Source organism: Ptychodera flava, chromosome 17, assembly GCF_041260155.1.
Source record: "Ptychodera flava strain L36383 chromosome 17, AS_Pfla_20210202, whole genome shotgun sequence".
In the NCBI taxonomy this organism is placed as follows: Eukaryota; Metazoa; Hemichordata; class Enteropneusta; family Ptychoderidae; genus Ptychodera; species Ptychodera flava.
Window position 1 is genome coordinate 20,109,201 of NC_091944.1, and position 19,015 is coordinate 20,128,215.

The window sequence follows — 19,015 nt, forward strand, 5'->3', positions numbered from 1 at the left end:
ATTGAGGACAGTTAGAATCACAATTTCTCTCATTTTACAACTTATAAAGGCAGGAGCAGGGAGAAAGACACAAGACGCAGTGTGTGTGTGTGTATATATATATATATATATATATATATATATATATATATATATATATATATATATATATATATATATATATATATATATATATATATATATATATATATATATATATATATATATATATATACGTATACATATATCAGTGTTCGTGTCGACTTTTTTCTCCTCGCGTACGGCATATGCATTAGTCTGCTAAAATTGCGTAATGGCTGGATTTGAGTGCGTAATTTCACTTCCGCACTCAATTGATGAAAAATACAATGTGCCGTTGAATAGGTTTCTGGACGTTTCGGCACCATGTCGTTTCGGCCCAAGACGTTTCGGCCTTCCAATTTCAGGCCCCAAGTTGTTTCGGCACCGCAACCCAAGACGTTTCGGCATCGCTGAAGGCTACCTGTGGGAACTAGTGCTGGAGCATAATGTTACAAATCAAAGTACTAAAAAGTATAGTGTCAACTAACATTTACGTACATGCTTTAATCTTTGTGAGAACATGGGAAGAGACCGTAAGAAAAAACTTCATATCATTTTCAAATCTGTGAGACAAGTTTATCGATATTAATAGCCGCCGACACGGCAAAATTACAGTTTGAAAGCGGTGACGAAACAGCACGGCAAAATTCACACAAAATGCACATAAAGTACTGGTCAGAACGCAAAGGTCACGCTTACGAATATGACGGATCAGTCAATTACTAAATAGTTTGAAAAAAAATCGAAACACAGATGCCGAAACGTCTTGGGTTGCGGTGCCGAAGTGACTTGGGGCCGGAAATTGAGAGGCCGAAACGACTTGAGCCGAAACGACTTGGTGCCTGAACGACCAGTTACCATCCAGACACTTTTGCAGTGTTCAAAATTTATCGGGATTCCGACGAGCTCTACCGATGAATCATTTTTTCACGGACTCGTAGAGCAAAGTTGAAAGAAAACAGATTTGTCTGCTTCGACGCCATGCTGCATGTGTGCTTGATCAAAATTTGGGAACAGCGAGACGCGATGATCGTGCACGGTTGGCATTTATAAAATTTGTCGCAACATTTCTGTCAATTACTCACTTTCAGAAACTATCGCTCGCCTGAAAATTAGCAACGTAATTCATAGGCACAGCTGACATGATAACGTGCCTAACGTGATAACGTGTGGACTACGATTCCGATTTTTCAGACAACGCCCAGAGAATCCGAAACTTTCCACACAAAATGAGTGATTGACAGAAATGTGTTGCAACAAATTTTGTCTGGTTGTCGCCTAAGCTCAGTCGTGGGGAGTGCTTTCAGTGTTATCCTTTGAGTATAGAAAACGCATAACGATGAAAAAAATGCGTAGAGAGTCAATTTCAATGCGTAAATACGCACGATTTTTGCGTAAACGCGAACTCTGATATATGTATGTATATATATGTATATATGTATATTATATATATATGGTTTATATATATATATATATATATATATATATATATATATATATATATATATATATATATATATGTTTACAAATATGTATAAAATTTTATATACATAAATTCCACAATAAAATATACAATAGTAAATGAAGAACAATAGCTTTCTCATTGAAACATCGCAACGTAGAGTGTAAATGTACAGTTTACATGGCAGTTGTACCCAGGATTCATATTGCAATTAAGTTTGGATGGTTTATTGTATTAACTCTGTCTCGATTTGAAATGTCATTCAGCAGATAACAAAGTCTGCAGTTATCAAAGAGAAATAATATCTTAGTTTCAGTTAAGGCCACTTGCAGAAAATTCTTTGTTTGCCATCCTTTGATTTTTGAAAACCCTACCAGCCAGCCAGGAAAAAAGCAAACACAGGCAAAAAACACAAGTGTATTATAACATTAGTGAATTTTAGTGTCAATTTTTAGTTGCTTTCCTTTAGAAAGATAATTTTTTTATTTTAATAGTGTTAACATTGGGTTTGTTTTCTTAATTTGCTCTGAAAACCTATCGGCACCTGGATGGTGAACAAAGAATTTTATTCAAGGCACCTAAGTTTATCATGTTTACTTAAAACAGATTATGATTTTTAAGTTGGAACATTTCACCATAGACAGCACAGGAGAAGAAGTTAGAATTAACAAGTCATCCACTATGATATTGCTCTGGACTCTTGGCCAATGAAATAAAAATAATTGGAATAATTTCTTTATTGATAATTTTGCCCTATGAATTTAGGTAACTATCACCATTTAAACATATATAGACAAACAGATATTAACAATTATGTTTAAGTTTCTGTTCATGAATAAGCACTCATTTCTCTGCATGCTCTCTCCATAATTTTCTCAGAATAAATTGCGTATCATGTCTGCAACAAGGTTGTTCTCACTTTAAATGTCATGCTTCAAAATTAGATCATAAATGACTGAGATGCTTGCACCAAATTATCAAAACACAATCAAAACACTGGCGACAACTTCGATTCACGTTTGATTGCAAGCAATTTCAGTATTATTACGCTGCTGTAAAAGGAATGACGTCTATTTGATAGACAAACAGGCATCAAGAGTGCACAGATAATCGCTTTTTAGTTCCTGTGTGCGCCGGCTACTTCAACAAAATTGTGACGGTTCATTACTCTGCACAGTGTCAACTTTTGTGTCACTTGTAACTCGCTTTGACGTTTTAAGCAAATACCACTGCTCCACCTCACACATAGCGTCACTGAGATCCAGATTATATTACTGTAATTTTACCCACTTCAAACTGGCAGGCGTGTACGTTCACAGCTTCAGAGAGCTTTAAACAGCCGAGTTGACAGCCATTATGGCTGTTGTTGCAAGTGGATGATATATATACGGTATGGGTCCTCTACAGGTAAACAGAGATTTTTGCTGATACCAGACAAGAGGCACACAAAGTAGAATTTTTCCGTCGATCTGAAAACGTTTGTTAACCCTTAGAGCACTGTAATTTTTCCCCCCAAAATATCAAGGCAACATTTTACCAACGTTAATGAATTTTTCTGTAATTGATTTTGGACTCAATGAACATAAATTTTCATGGGCTACACTATTTGACCAAAATTTTGAAAAAAATCAGAAAAAAATTGAAAGAAATGTTGACGTTATATTGTATAAGGGCAACTGACTTTGGCACTCAAAGGGTGAAAACAAAGAGTAAAGGTCAAAGGTTATGGAATTCAGAATTGTGGATCTACACTACTTTTAGTCACTAGTTCTAAACGAGCTTCACTGTACAGTATGAGTTTCACATTCTTATTTGTGTAAATATATGTATGAATGACAGACTGAAGACATTGACTTCAATTTTGCGTATTGACTGATCTCAAAATGATGACAGTGTCTTGCTGTTGAATTTAATGAACTGAAAGGTAAGGGGAATTATTGCGCAATATTTTTTAATCCAATCATCTTTAAATCCAACTTTTGACAATTTCTTCCATTATTTTTGTTACGTTTATTTAACCCATACTTTTTAAAAGTATGGGTTAAATAAACGTAACAAAAATAATGGATTTAACCCTTTTCCTGCCAAGTTCATATTTTACCATGGTATCAGGTCAAGTTGGTTAAAACTACATTTGTACATGTAGTAAAGCAAAACATGTCTCATAAGGTGCATTTTAACAAAGACTTGAAGATTTGAAGGTCCCTGAAAACAGAGATACTGTAAACATGATTTTAACAGACTTACTATAGCAGACCAAGCCAAGTGGGTGAAAAAACATATGGTTTTAGCTCAATACCACTTTTTACTGACTTTTCAGATGGGGTAGTGATACTAGTCTGGCAGGTAAAGGGTTCAACAAACACATTTTCTTTTAAAGGAAGAAGAATATGAAACTGTTTTTCTGAGCAGAAATAATGAAATTTTTATCAAAAGTTAAATGGTCCTTTCAATTTCCTACACACATGATAGACAATTCCATGACGCATTTTAACATATGCACATGACAAGTGTTCTCTTATACCACCAGATACATGCTGGTACTGGGCAGAATCTTCTAATCGATTTTCCAGCCTAAAAAATTGACCTAGAAATCATCCAAATGACGGACATGGCATTTCCGTCAACTGTGAGAGGTCGATAGGGTTTGACCTGTGAAGGCCTGGACGAATTACCTCGACTTTCCGTGCATGTGTGCAACAATCTGAAGTTATGCAGACAGTGGGGAAAACGGCACAGATCACGATGTGTGGTGCTGAATTCGTACTTTCACGGTCATCCGTCTGGAAAATATCATGAACCTATAATGGCTAATGATTAAATTTTCAAGTGACGCAAAAGCAGTATCTTTCAAAGTATTAAATGCCTTCAATTATACATTCAGTAAAAAATAGTAACTTGACTTATGTTTATCATTTTGTCTGAATATCTATCATTTTTATTCACTCAATTTGTCGATACAGGACAAACATCTGATACTGCCAAGACTTTCATGATGGTAGAAACCAGTCTTATCTCGATACAAACAAGATTATTCAGCCCTCCACTGAAAGTCTGACTTTACTTTCAAATGATTCTCTTTCTGGCAACTTCACTTGTGAAATCTTATGTGACATTTTATGATGTACCACTGTACTGACTTCCTTGATAAAACTTCACACTTTCTGCCGTTTCAAGGAAGACACACTGGGGTACAGTATGTGCATATGCATAGAATGAAACCTGCAGTTAGATTGGAGATCTGAGAGTGAGTCGTCATTGCACAATATGGTGGTTTCATATCTCAAAAATTGCCTATTTCCTTCTCTGATATAATGTGGAATAACTCAGTATTATTGTTAAGGACACTACTGTTGGCAAATGTTTATACTGAGGGTTCCTGCCGATTTTTTAAAAAAATTCACTTGTTGCTACAAGAGCAAGGGATCACAGAAATATGTCAAAACTCTATTGGCTCTCACATTTGACAAACTTTGGAGTAAATGGTCTGTGACGCTGTCACTTTTCGTACACAATCATTCAAAAATAATTCAAAAATGGAGGAAGTTCCACTACAGCATATAGTAGTGTATTGGCCATTAGCCTGTAACCTTTCGATGTATTCTCCAGTATATTAGTTTTATTAGTTCTGTACATAAAAATAGTTTTGTGTTCTTCTGCCAAAATCAAGCTAAAATGCCAAGAGTTCAACTAGACAACACAGCCAGTATGTGTGTGGTAGTTCAATTATTATGGCTGAAAACTCAAGAGAATTCATTTGACGACAAAAAAAAATCGCATATTGCGCACAGCATTTGCACATGGCTTATACTGGTACTTCATATTTCAACATAGTTTACCCCTTTCTCTGCCAGACAGTATCACTTCACCATCAGCCAACTCAGTGAAAAGCGGTATTGAGCCAAAACATGACGTATTTTCACCCATTTGCTTGGTCTGTTCCAACAGCTTTAGTCCATAAAAATCATGTTTACAGTATCTGTGATTTCAGAGGCCTTCAAATGTTCAATTTTTTTTATAAAATTCACCAAACGGGACATTTTGTGCTTCACTAGTCTTAATGAACTTGACCTGATGGTGAAATATGAACTTTGAAGGAAAAGGGTCACATGTACAGCTATGAAGAGGAAAACACATTTTTCTAGGACAAAAATCATGCAAATATAATCAAACGTTGCAGCTACTGTATTGTCCTTTCAATGGCGGTGTGTTCTACATGATTGTACAGTCTCTAAGAAAAAAGAGAAAAAAATTCAGGTGTGCCATAAAACAGCTTTCATCCAAAAAAATTGACAAAAATTGATATTTTAGAGAATGCCGGAAACAGAAATTGAGAATTACATCTTTAATACCTTCACAGTCCTCGCTTCAAGATTTGAAAAGCAATTTCACTCCATTGAACATCACATATTGAAGATATAGCTAGTAAAAATGTGAAATCAATTTGCTCAAGGCATATTGGATTAAAGCAATTACCATTATGAACACTACTTATTCCCAATAGAAGATGACTGAGCTAGGTGTTCAAACAACATCCAATTTTGATGCGCTGTTATGACCGTCTGGTCTGCATTGTCTTGCGTCATGACTGATAAAAAGCAATTACCAGCTTCTTGCAGAGTTCTTCATCTTATGTAAATATGTATTACAATACATGTACATATGTGTACATGTCCATTGCAGTCGACGTCTTATATTTGTCAAGTTCATGTTGATGTATTTTCTGTCATTTTTGTCTTTTTTTTAAAATACAGTTCCTTGCAATACTTCCAAGATCAGGTCCAAATGCCTACCATTACACTTGTCAATGCAGCCTGTTTATGCATCATGTCCAAGGTTGTTGTTGGCAGCTGAATTAATTCTTGGCGGTCTAAGAATTCACTTATCAACAAAAAATTTACATATTACAGTTGAGCTTGTCACGCTCTGGAGGAAGATTTGCTATATGAAATGGAAATCATGAAAATTATTTCAAAATGACTGTACGTGTACCTTTAGAAAAAAAAATTGTTCTGCATCTTGAAACACACTGAAAGAGTACCTGACAAAAAATACCTTCATCGTCACTGTATACACGCTGTCAGGTAAGTAGATTTACAAAGAGAATCATGCCATTAATTCTGGTATGGACGCATATCGTATCAATGTATCTACTGTACATTTTCATGTAGTGTTCTATTTTCTGTTGTCATTCAAGTATCCAACACAGGACAAGTGACTGTAAATATAGAAATAGCCTTGGGTCAAATCAGTTATGAGGTGAGGAGAGAAAGATTAAAGTGTTCATTTTTATTCATGGATTGAGTGCTGTCATTTTTAAATTTCATTTTAAATGTAACCTATGATTAAAGTCAGAGCGAAATGTTTGAATATATAATGGAAATTCTGTGATATTTCGTGCTTCTAAAATACAACAACATTAAAGATTTTCTGATCCATCACATGGTTACATGGCTTACGGCTGCAGTTCAGATCAATATTGCAGGCTCCAAGAAGACAGTAAAATTGCCATTATTATAAATGACTGGCCTCGTTGTGACAACAGCCATGAGGCGTTAACGCTGAATTTTTTTGCAGAGAATCATGGAATGGAAAAAACGCTCCAAACTGGCGACAATGCAAAATCTTAACCGAAGCAAATGTAGACTTCCCTGCCACATAGCCAAGTCCAATTAACCCTTAAACTTGCCCTTGACTTCCTACACAATGTTCTGTAACTATATTGAGAGGCTAGCCTTTTGAGCAAATCCAACCATGTAACAGATGTAAATGTATACATATGTACTGCAACTCACATCAAACCAGTCCAGTACGGGTTTCTAACAAGTTTCCAATGGAAAAGCAGCAAGCAAATTAGTTCACCTTTCTTCACTCTGAAGGGACGTATTTAATGTACCGGTAGCAATTCTTAAAATTTATCGTTTTGGTGATGGAATTGTTGTACTGACAAAATCTCTGCCTAACGAACAGTATAATATCCATGCATGTGCCTAAATATACTATGAGTCAAGTACGAGCAGCAAATCTTTGATTCAACCTTGATATTGGAAAAGACTACAATCAATGCATGACAGTCAGGGCTCGAAAATTCTCGCCGCCCGACGCCCGTGACAAGTGAATTTTGAGTCCGGGCAAGTGAAAACAACATTCTCCCAGCCCGACGGACAAGTGAATTTCAATGAGGCCACTGTACGTATGCGCTGCCACTCTCTAGTTCTTTGAGTGTAACGCTTTCGATATGGCCTGCCGATAAAAAAACTCTGTTCTGCTTGGTTACAAAATGGCAAAATATTGACGTATTTGCATGATCTTATGTTTTTTTCTTCTCATGAAATCATGTCACACGATGCCTCCTCAACAGAAAACTACAGCGTACAATAAAATGTTGTAAGGCGTTGAAACAATTTACCCTCCTTCCTACAAAGTTACAATGTCTTGAAACACTTTACTCTCCTTTCTACAAAGTTGCAAATTCCCTGGTACGTGAAGCAAACATTGTTGCTGTTCGGAATATGGCAATCACGGTCCCTCTCAGTCCCTCATGGACAGACCGTGCTACAATACATCATGGACGACCATGAATACACTGAGGCCTGGCTTTGCCTTTGTGAGTCCCACGTACCGGTCGTCCTTTTCAGTCCAAGTTTTACCTACTTGCTTGAATCAAAATTTGGCCTGCAATTACTCAGTTTTATAGTAAAAACGATTATTTCCAAGGAAACTTTCACAAACAGAGTCAGAATACAAGGGAAAAGGAGAAAAACTTGAGGTTTCTGAAAGGTCAAATCTGGGTCATCTTTGTGATGTCATGAATGAAGACCCTTTAAGTACACAATTATGGTTCAAAAGAAACCACCTAGGGAGGTCTAATAGGTACAATCTTATGATAAAAGGTAATTTCTGTGCTTTCCAATTTAATGGCATTTAGCTTGACTGTCAGTTTTAAATTAAATTTTATTACCAGTTATGGCAAAGGGAAATTGTCAACAGTAGTTGCAGTAAGCATATCCATTTCAAATCATCACATTAATATTTCTGCAGATTCCTCCAGTTTAATGAAGTAATGATCATCACCAGACATTTCTTGATGATATCAAAATATCAAATGAAAATGTTCCTTGGCTTCAATGTTATCATTATCACTAAAACTATTATTACTCTTTAAAACATTGGGAAATGAATTGAACAATATCATTGTGTCTTGTTTTAAAGGATTTTGACCTGACCCTTTTTGTCTCAAGAAAAATACTTATGCTAAAGATGCTATTGAGCCTGCTAGATCACAACTACGACACAACACCACAATACTTGTATCTACACTGTCACTATGCTACCGAATGCTTTCTCCTCCATGGAAAATTTGTATTTGTGTGGCTAACAAAACCACATAAGGAGCTTGTAGTGTATATGTATGATAAGTTTTCATATTGTCAACACTGACTCAATGCTGCAGAAGTATTCTGTATCTGTGGTAATATACACTTCACATTGCTACCTGATTTTAGAATTGCCACCTAATTATTTCTTTTGGCACAAGTTTACCACTAGAAATGAAAAAGTATTTCAATCCCTTCAATGTCATAAAAAACACAGATAATTAATGTATAAAAACTAAAATATTTCTTTGATGTTAAAACTGTCATGAACAACATACAAAACATCTTGATTTGTAAAATTAGGAACTCCTAAATGCTGAGAAAGCTGTTGCTACACTTGAGATCATAAACTGTTTAAAGGTTGCTCAAAGTGGCTACAAGATTTTTGATTTGGCTAATGAGTTGGCTAATCATTTTGATGACTTTAATAGGGGAACCCTGCAGTTTATGCACATACCATGAGGTAGCAGTAAACTAAAGTTTCACATGGGCATAATTTGACACAACACCGGTGACCTATTATATACTTACCCTTAGTGCACCTACCTGACTTAACACAAGGTACCAGGTCATGATGACACAATGACAATGTACCGGTGTTGTTTTATGAAATACACTACATGTCCCCCCAAAATTTAATTTGTCCCCATTAAGACCTACTATGGGTCACTGTGTCCCCATGCTAGCAAAAGCTGGCTGAAACACTGTGCATGTATACATTACATAAGATATTATTTTGATACACAGAATAAGGACACAAATTTATCAGTAAGTTACAGCTACAGACTTTCTTTACAATGACATGAATAAAACCATACACATTTACTCCTTAAATCATCTGAAATTCAGGGCAAGTGAATTTTTCTTAGGGACAAGTGAAATTGAAAATTCACTTGCCCTATGGCAAGTGAATTTTAAAAAAAATTTTCGAGCCCTGACAGTGGTTGTCTTGTGACACACATAGAATTGACCTTTGACCTCATTACTGTCACCCACAGAACTTTGCATCCTGACTATAAAGGGGAGTTTGCTTCCATTTTGTGGTTGAGAATTATCGGACCCGTCACCATAAATCTGTCTGCAGGATTAACCTATAAACATTTCACTCTCTCTTAAATCTTTGAACTTTTCACTGAAGGTTGCTTTGGGAGCCATCTTTTTCCCTCCTTAGTCTGTTTGTTTGAAGGGGTGTTGCTGTTTTTTACGACAACTGATTCTAGCTTTCAACCTTGCTGTTGGGCCACAACCACCTGCCTGGGGTCCAAAGTAGAACTTCCATACTTTATGAAAGAGGAATTTTTGGTATGTGTACTAACAGTTGTGGGGGGCGGGGGCACTGCAATTTTTTTCGTAAATGTAAATTCACTCTGAACTCCTGTACGGTGACTGACAAGTAACAACTGGAAAAGATCCGCTATGTATTTGAAAGAATGTATTCCATACTGGAAAAGTTATTCTAATGTTTTCATTCTGCATATTTTGACTGACTTCAGTGTATCACATCTGTTGAGATACATTCACATATCTTGTTACATGTCTCATATATCGAACATCGTGCATTCCATAACATACTAGTACAATGGTAACTTGTTGATGCCCGCCACATAGTCATCATTTGAAAGAAAGTGAACTGGAACTACATGTACTAGCATTTTAAACTTTACAACTTTGGGATTTAAAAATGATCAAATTCATGTTTTACATAGGAAATAGTTTTTGTTAAATTTTTGCATATAACGCAAATGTGATTAAATATATCAATGTGTGTTCCATGATGAAAATTGTACTATTTTTTCGTCTAAAATGGAAATAAAGCATATGATTGTCATTGTATGTAAACCCAAAAATTTGAAGTGAACACTATATAAGATGTAGTAAAAACATTATAGCCCAAACAAGGGACTATGGACACTCGAGAGGGAGACCACTTTCCCTCCTGACATCAGGGAAATGGTCACTGCAGCTGCCCTCGGGCACATCGTCCCTTGTTTTGGCGATATCATGCAAATGCATGATTAAAATCATACAATTTTTATACATCTGTAAGACTGTGAACAAAAGTTTCTGCCTACTCCACAAAGCATGTTGAGATACCCAGTGTTAAGCTGGTCAATTCAGTCTGTACCTGTGTGTAGACTGCATTGTTATGAGTGAATAATCTAGTCTGGATAACAATTCAAATATCAACAATAACAATGCTCTTTATTCATACAAACACTGTGTTAACAAGAAAGCTAAATACATGTAGTTAGATGTTTCAACATGCTTTGGGGTATAGACAAACAATTTGCTGTTTACTTCAAATAGTGAAAAAAAATCATCTTAAGTTACAGCTACTGAGTGGCCTTTTAGTATTTCTGACATCTGAGAGTCAATTTAGAAATAGAAGAAAGTTTCTTTGAGTCAGTCTTATAGTATCACTGGCCGGCATGGAATTTTCTTTTGTCAAAGAGAACCCTATTGAGTCAGACCTAGTGTGTGGAATTGACCCAAATAGGACAATGTTTTCATTGCTGCTGTTTCTGATTAAAACAAATAATAACAAATATATGGTAACAACAACAACAACAACAGCAACAAAAGTTAATCAACTGATGGAGAATGAAGAATGATGATAAATGTGGTAAAATGCAAAAATACTTCCAAAGTTTCACCTGGGTCTTTATTCATAAATAACAGCGGAAATAAAGAGAAAGTTTCTGGTCCTTGACATTTTACGATAGTAATGATGCGTACACAATTTTCTTTTTTTCATTTTGTCTTTTTCTCTCCGGCAAGGATGTACAAAATAGATTTGTACATCCATCTCCTGGTCACTTTTGTATGGATTCTCTAAAGTCATTGGTTTATCACTGACTGCAAAATAGCACTTTTTGTTATTAATGGAAAGGCTGCACAAAAGGTCTGGTTTGTTTTGAGCAATCCATCTATTCTATTCATAACCAAACAAAACATAAGAGTTTCACAACAAAGGAATGTACAAATTCTACATTGTGATGTAATTGCCCCTCCTTTTTTTCCAAAGCTGTGGTTAACACTGGAATCATTTTGGTTGTATGTTTGCTATCAATTTGGGAACACCGTGTGGTGGGGATCGACTTTCTAGAACGCCGAGGCAAGACGGTTTGGAAGTGATAATTATTTTACAGTGGGCACTGTACCAGAAACAATAGATCTTATTTTTGCCACAACGTAAATTTAAGAAAACACTAGGAACAGAATCATGTCCCAAGTGATGGAAATTATCTCTGAATACATTAGCACTTGAGGTAAAAATAGTTCGCGTCAAAAACACCAGCCTCTCACCACACTTTGATTTCACACAAAGCATCTTTTCCTGGCAGTGGGAATATACCACAGGAGATTTGAATTTTCCTGTTGTCTTTTGAAGGAGAAATAAGTGTATAAATGGCAAATATTTGCCTTGTCTGCTTGCTGATAAGGGCATTTTCACTAGCAGTGGCATGTAACTTTTTCCAACCTGCAACAGTCAAGATGGCCTAATGCAATAGTGAACACAGCTGATCATTGTTCTGTATGAATGCGGAAGCGAACAGTAAGGCAGATTCCCTACGAAACAGTATTTCATCGACGCCCTGTCACAGTGATAAACTTTGATACAATCATGAACAATGAGAGGATATATTAATGCTGGCACTCTCTGCCGGACATACAGGACGTACTCCTTCAACTCTATACTTCCTACGGCACACTTTCACGTGTACGACAGTGAACTCAAAAACCATTACACCCTGACTGGCGTGACCTTTGTCACAATGTAAAGATCAAAGGTCACACTGCTGACCCTGGATACCATAGAGCATATAGAGTAGCCATTCCAAAAGACATATTCTCACGTAGCAAAATAATTAGACTCATTCTCAAACTTGTATACTGTGTCGGATGCTTGTCGTTTGGATCACATTAAGTCAAGTAACATTAAAACATTAGAAAGAATATCCAATTGACATTTCTTTACAATGAAGCTGAGTAACTTTTCTCAGATCTTAGTACAATAATTAGTTTGGCCAAAAAGCTTGTCTGCCACTCTTTGATCTCACCAATTGCTTTCCTAATACATTTAATAAACAACTTGATAGTTTATGACCAAATTTGTACAGATAATATATTCAATCGTACAATATGGCAAATATTTCAGACAAATTATGAATTTTCATTTTTTATGATAAATTTATATGACATTTGGCAAGTTTTCAAAATTAAATGATTAAACAATAGATAAAAAATTGTGCATGAAATTAAACTCACAAGAAATTATGGTGCTTGTTGTGAGGACATAAAATTTCCTTTTACTATTTAAAAAGGTATTCAGACAGTCCTTTATAACCCTCTGTTATGCTTGTTCCATATGGCCGTTCCATTTCAATTCAGTCCAAACATTACCAGACATTTTTATGGCTCATTATTTCATTGAACTGTTCAGTATGAACAATTGGCGACCTTTGAACTTTGATTTTACAAACCTGTAACTGCCAAAATTGTTCCCTTAACTACGCAACATGCAACCTCTGACAAATATTAAGTTTACACTCTAAGCTATTTTTGACATTTACAATTTTTGTGTCTATTTATTTTGACAGATTATGACAGACATTGAGAATGATGTCATAACCACTAAATTAAAGCCCTTCACAGAACGTTTATATGATGATCCTGTTTAACTTTGGTACAGTTATTTGAAAAATTTAGCTTTCAAAACCTTCCCCGACTCAGTCCATCACTCAAAATGCGTCAAACACTGTTTGTTAATTGAACAGTCATAAATTTTGATGAGAACTTAGGGTGTTTTGGAATTTGATGTATTAACCCGAGCAAATGTGGCGTCAGACAGTCAGAAATAATAACGCCATATTTACATATTGAAATGGCAAGATGCAGACACACGTCTAGTATTTGGTGTTTGCTACTTGTGGGTGAGCAATTCATCTTGAAGTGAGTTTGGGAAAAAAATTGCAGATATCTCCTCCAGCATGTCTGTTAACCTGAAGTGGATTTTCTCAATTTTCATCACATTAATGTCGCCATGGTGTGTTTTGTGTCTGTTGATTTTCTGTGTATTAGCTGACAGCATTTGGGGGAAGTCACCATTTTGTTTTATTACATGTGAGTTTATTACCTGAGCATTGGGGCTGTAGTTTGATTGTAAAAATTATACAGATATTAGTTGTATAATAAAACCCTGATCAAACAGCCCAGCAGAACAAAATGACACAGGGATGATCACTTGTTACATAACAGTAAAATACAATTATGATTTTATCATGAGTAGTCTAGAAGCATGGTTACAATGATTATAATTATGATAATAATGGTTGCATCATTACAGCATAGCTCTCTCATGAAGAACAATTTTCCAAAATTGATAAAAATCTTCAAACCACTTCAAAGCAACCACTGGTATATCAAGAGTCTTTAGCTAAATCACACTCCATCAGGCAGTATATTTATGAGATGTTTATAAAAATAGCTGACAACACTCTCAGAGAAAGCAGTACCTGATATAAATAAAACAACATGTGTTCACCTACACGTATACATGTGTGCACACATTTGAAAATAAGGTTGGATGGTCGAATTGCACATCAACCACACTTGATGTAAGATACTAAGAATCCCGATTAACATACTGCTCAGGAAATTTAACCTGTTCCTCCCCATTTCCCTATAAACAGGTCCACAATCACCATTGATAACATGGGTTTTGGCCAAACCACTGTGGTGAAAGGGGTAACAGTATTGGTTGTAATTTTGTTTCAAGGTGTGGGTTGGTTTGAATGACCCTTCAGAGGTTATTCAACTGTAGTGTAACACACATAGTTCACGGACAGAGCAAATTTCCCCTCAAAACTTGTGAATATCATTAAAAAATTTGTTGCATTTATCCACTTCGTGTGATTTATATCGTATTGTGTTGATGGCGGCATTATACACGGTTAGTGTGGCAACTGATTGTTGACAAGGGTTTAAGGTCATATGTGCCACGGTTTTTGACTTGCACAGAGTCTGTGGTTCATTTCAACTGATTCCGGTGTAGGTGTATAAGTCTTTGTGAATGGGAAATGAGGTTGTTCACCCGTGTGGTTCATTTCATGTTCCGTCATTTCCAGATGGCACGACAATTCCCATTATGGATAAAATGATCTTCTAATTGTGGGTTTTATGTTCCAAATATCCCTATTGTATACTACTAGACCTTTGGGCAGAAAAAAGGTTTAATATCAGAACCATCTGTCTGGCTTGGGTTTTTTAGACATCCAAGACATCCCAACCATAAAAGGAATATCATTTACATCAATATCAACAAGTTTAAAATTTCTGAAGTTGACATTATCTTTTCTCTTATTTTGATTTAGCATACAATAAAATTTAAAATAAATATTAGGAAGTTACAAAGCTTTTAATGCGGAACTTCTATTTCATATTTTTATTGATTTAGTAGAAGAAGATTCAATTTTATATAAGTATTCAGTAATTTTATATTTCTTAATGTGGAACTTTCATGTTTTGAATTTACTTTGCACATGATGAGCATCATTCACAGTCATTTATCAGGTATCAATGTCGGTTTTTTTCTAATAGCATTTTATTTGTGAAATAATTCAGTTATCTAAGAGAAACAAGAGACCATAAACACACAAATTATCAAATGTATTCTCAAGATTGAAACACAATCAAAGCATGAAAAATATCATAAAATGAAATCAGTTTAATTTATGTTAGTCTTGGGTCTCTCAGACATTTCGATACCTCAACTTGTAAGTTTGAGGTACTACAGAATGATGCAGAGCACCTAGACTAGGTAAGCCCATAGACCTTGGTCTGTTTCAAGAGCTAATCGACACATCAATGGCTGACTTTGACCATGCCAAGTACACAGATGGTGGAATAGGACTCCGTATATCAAGTGGTATAATACTGAAAGACGATCTTTCTGATATATATTTACTGTCAGTTAGAAGCCATATGGATGAGAGGTGCTTGAAAATTTCAGAATCCTCTAGATGAACGCAAACTAAAATGAAACCTGTTGTTATTGAAAAGAAGTGAAACCTGTCAATTATAATATTTTTGGACACCCTTCTTGGTAATAGAAAGAGTCTCCAGGGAGATGTTGTTGCCATACCGGTAAATTTCACACATTTTGTAACTTTCTGCTTGCCAAATCATGATCATAGATCCTACTAGGGTCTGTGGCCAATGTCCTTATTAGAAAGGTGTTCTGATTAAAGTGGCAAGGTTTCACTTCAGGTGCATGTTACCGTCTACTGATAAGTTAAAGTCATGTTCAAACACTCTGATAGATTGTTCGTTGTAAGCTGAAAGTGCATCGACCTCAGAGTAACTAGGAGGTGTGAATCCCATCACGGTTCGCAAATTGTTACAGCATGAACGTAGGAAGGGATTCCTACCTCCATGGTTAGAGTATAGTCCGGTACTACCATAGACACTGGTACTGGACTGTACTCGTCTATGGTAACACCAAGTTAGCAAACTTGAACGACATTTCTATCACTGGCGTCGTACTCCTGTCTCTGAGATCGGCCATTTGACGAAACTTATAATGATTTAGCAATCCACAATCATTAATTAAGGTGATGTTGTCAACGACAAGCAGGTCAAAGTCGTCAGTCAACACAGAAATCATTGTTGCGTTGGCAAATTGAGTGTGGTATAGCAGTCTACTATGGAATCGTACAATTGTAGGGACTTGTATTGAGCGTGATGTTAAGCGATGATTATACTTGACACTTTGCGGGTCGGTTGTCGCCTTCTTCCTCGGTGGTTTTTACAAGACAGTGCGTCTTCGGCTGATTGCGGTTGGAAAGGGCGAAGTACGACTCTCTCGGTCCCGGAAGCGACAGGGAGTCTTGTTATTATATCGCGACCCTCCCTAAAAACTGGAACCAATTTCCTGAACTTGAATGGTTATTTCACGGAAGTTTTCGTGAACAACAAGAGCCTGCATCTGGCAAAGCATTGCAGATATACATGTTAGCGTCTATTCACAGGTCTTCGAGGACAGGGAGTTACATCACGTGTAATACAGACTGGTGTATCCGCCTACATGTACTCGGTATATTGCCCACACATTACATTACAGTTCCGATTGTCGGTATCGCCCATCTCAAACATTTTGGACGTGGCGACTACCATAAACAAAACAGAAACTTTGGTCTGAGCTAGTGTCACTTACCGTGAACGCGGCGTTCCCTTCCCCTTTCAATTCTTGGGTATCTGGTATCGAAAAATGCATGTTTGCAGCGGTATTACACGCGAAGATCACGATGTAAACATTTCATGGATTTCGTCACGAACTGCACGCCGCCATCTTGTGGAACTGTCACGTGGTGAATCTCGCCCACAACCGCAAGTCAAAGAAAAACGAAAGAATCAAAGGATATTGCCACCGATCTTCTCCATGGCGCTAGATTATTTCGGTGTACGTGGTTTACAACATAGGCCTACATGAAAAGAGCAAGGTGAAATCACAGATCCTCGAGTGTTCTCGAGAGTATATGGTGAAATCACAGACAAGGTGGTGACATATAACGATTATTTGGTTTCGTTAGCCCGCGGTGCGTCCATCAAAGAAGGATCGTACCTATATTTTTTGCTGAATAAATTCTTAATTTAGATTATAAAAAATATTCCATTATCATCGCCTGACGACTGTTGCAGTTACCGAACATACCAGTACTTATTTGAGGAACGACGTTGGCATCCAATACGTACTTTCAATGTTTCAATAAATATAGGAACATAAGGAACATAGATCACGTAGATACATGTTTTTTGACGACTGTTACAGTCATCATATACCTCTCTCTCTCTCTCTCTCTCTCTCTCTCTCTCTCTCTCTCTCTCTCTCTCTCTCTCTCTCTCTCTCTCTCTCTCTCTCTCATTCTTGATTGTGAAATTGTGAACTTCTTAACAGTAGAAAGAAATAAACAAAGATAAGTATTTACCTGTGAATAAGAAACGGCATAGGACTAGTCAAGCCTCCGTAAACACATATATTTTTTCGTAAATGGTCCTCATACGTCCGGGTTTTTTTGCATGTGTAAACGAATATTTTCATGCCAAATCTGTGATCATTCTGCTTAAAAGTTAAAACCAACACATTGATTGATTGTTTTCATTCCAATACTATTACATTATGAGCGTAACCTCTGATCTCCCTAAAGGTCCTGTACAGTATTTAGACCAGGGGATCTAATATATCTGGTACGGTGTTTGTTGTTCCAAAGGGAAACTCGTTGCATATTCGGAGCTTTGCCATGTTTATAAGTTTACAAAATTTACGAGAAGTTATCCGACACGGAACGAAAATTCGTTGTCGAGCAAGGAAGTCAAACTTCAGATTCGGGTTTTGCATTTCTTGGTCAGTCTATTGGATTTACAGATATTTCAATGCATCCAGTTGCCATCTTCGTTCAAAAGCCTTACACATTTTTAATCTTTATGTAGCATCGTGTAGCAATACAGAGTTTTAAATGCATCAATGATCACACCAGTGGTTCGAGTAAACTTTTTCTCGCTGACTCAACAAAGTCATGTGTTGTTTGGCAACATGGGGGCGTTTCCCATCTGTTTAGTGGGAAAAGTGGTAGCTAAAGCTGTCATAACAACTTATAAAGCTTGGTAACGTACTCTCATTATGTAATAATTTTCGATCAGTGACCCTCTCTCATTATCGACAGCGCTTATAGTGAGAAGTACTCTCTTCAATCGATCAGTCAATAAAGGCTTAAGGTAGAACGCACCTCGGGGACAGACATTCGGACTCTCAAACTTTTACAATTCTCTTCTGATATACCGCATGTGGGGGTTCATTTTAAAGCTCTTGGTGAAAGAAAACTTTTCACCGGCTTAGTTTTTCGAAATTCGAAAATTTTTACTTTTCTCCATAGAGTTAACACTGGGATGGCGGCCATTTTGAATTTCAAATATCTGTAAATCTTGGGTAATTTGTTTCTCTAGTACCAAAATTTGCACGGTGACCCCCTATTTTTATTCTTGATTTTGAAAGAGAATGATTGAAAGACCCCTTGAGGAAAGTTAGAGCAAAAGTTTAAGTCTTTAACATTCGAGGTGC

The 19,015-nt window shown here is 36.4% G+C and overlaps 1 protein-coding gene across 1 annotated transcript in view; it reads right to left on the reverse strand.

The window, feature by feature from the left end:
* LOC139115738 (sorting nexin-17-like) overlaps window positions 1-17,282 on the reverse strand; it is a 43,879-nt gene extending 26,597 nt beyond the window's left edge. Inside the window, 1 exon segment of the mRNA XM_070678064.1 lies at window positions 17,114-17,282. Within this exon segment, the coding sequence (XP_070534165.1) occupies window positions 17,114-17,173 (60 nt within the window). The 5' untranslated portion in view covers window positions 17,174-17,282.
* Between the last annotated feature and the right edge of the window lie 1,733 nt (window positions 17,283-19,015).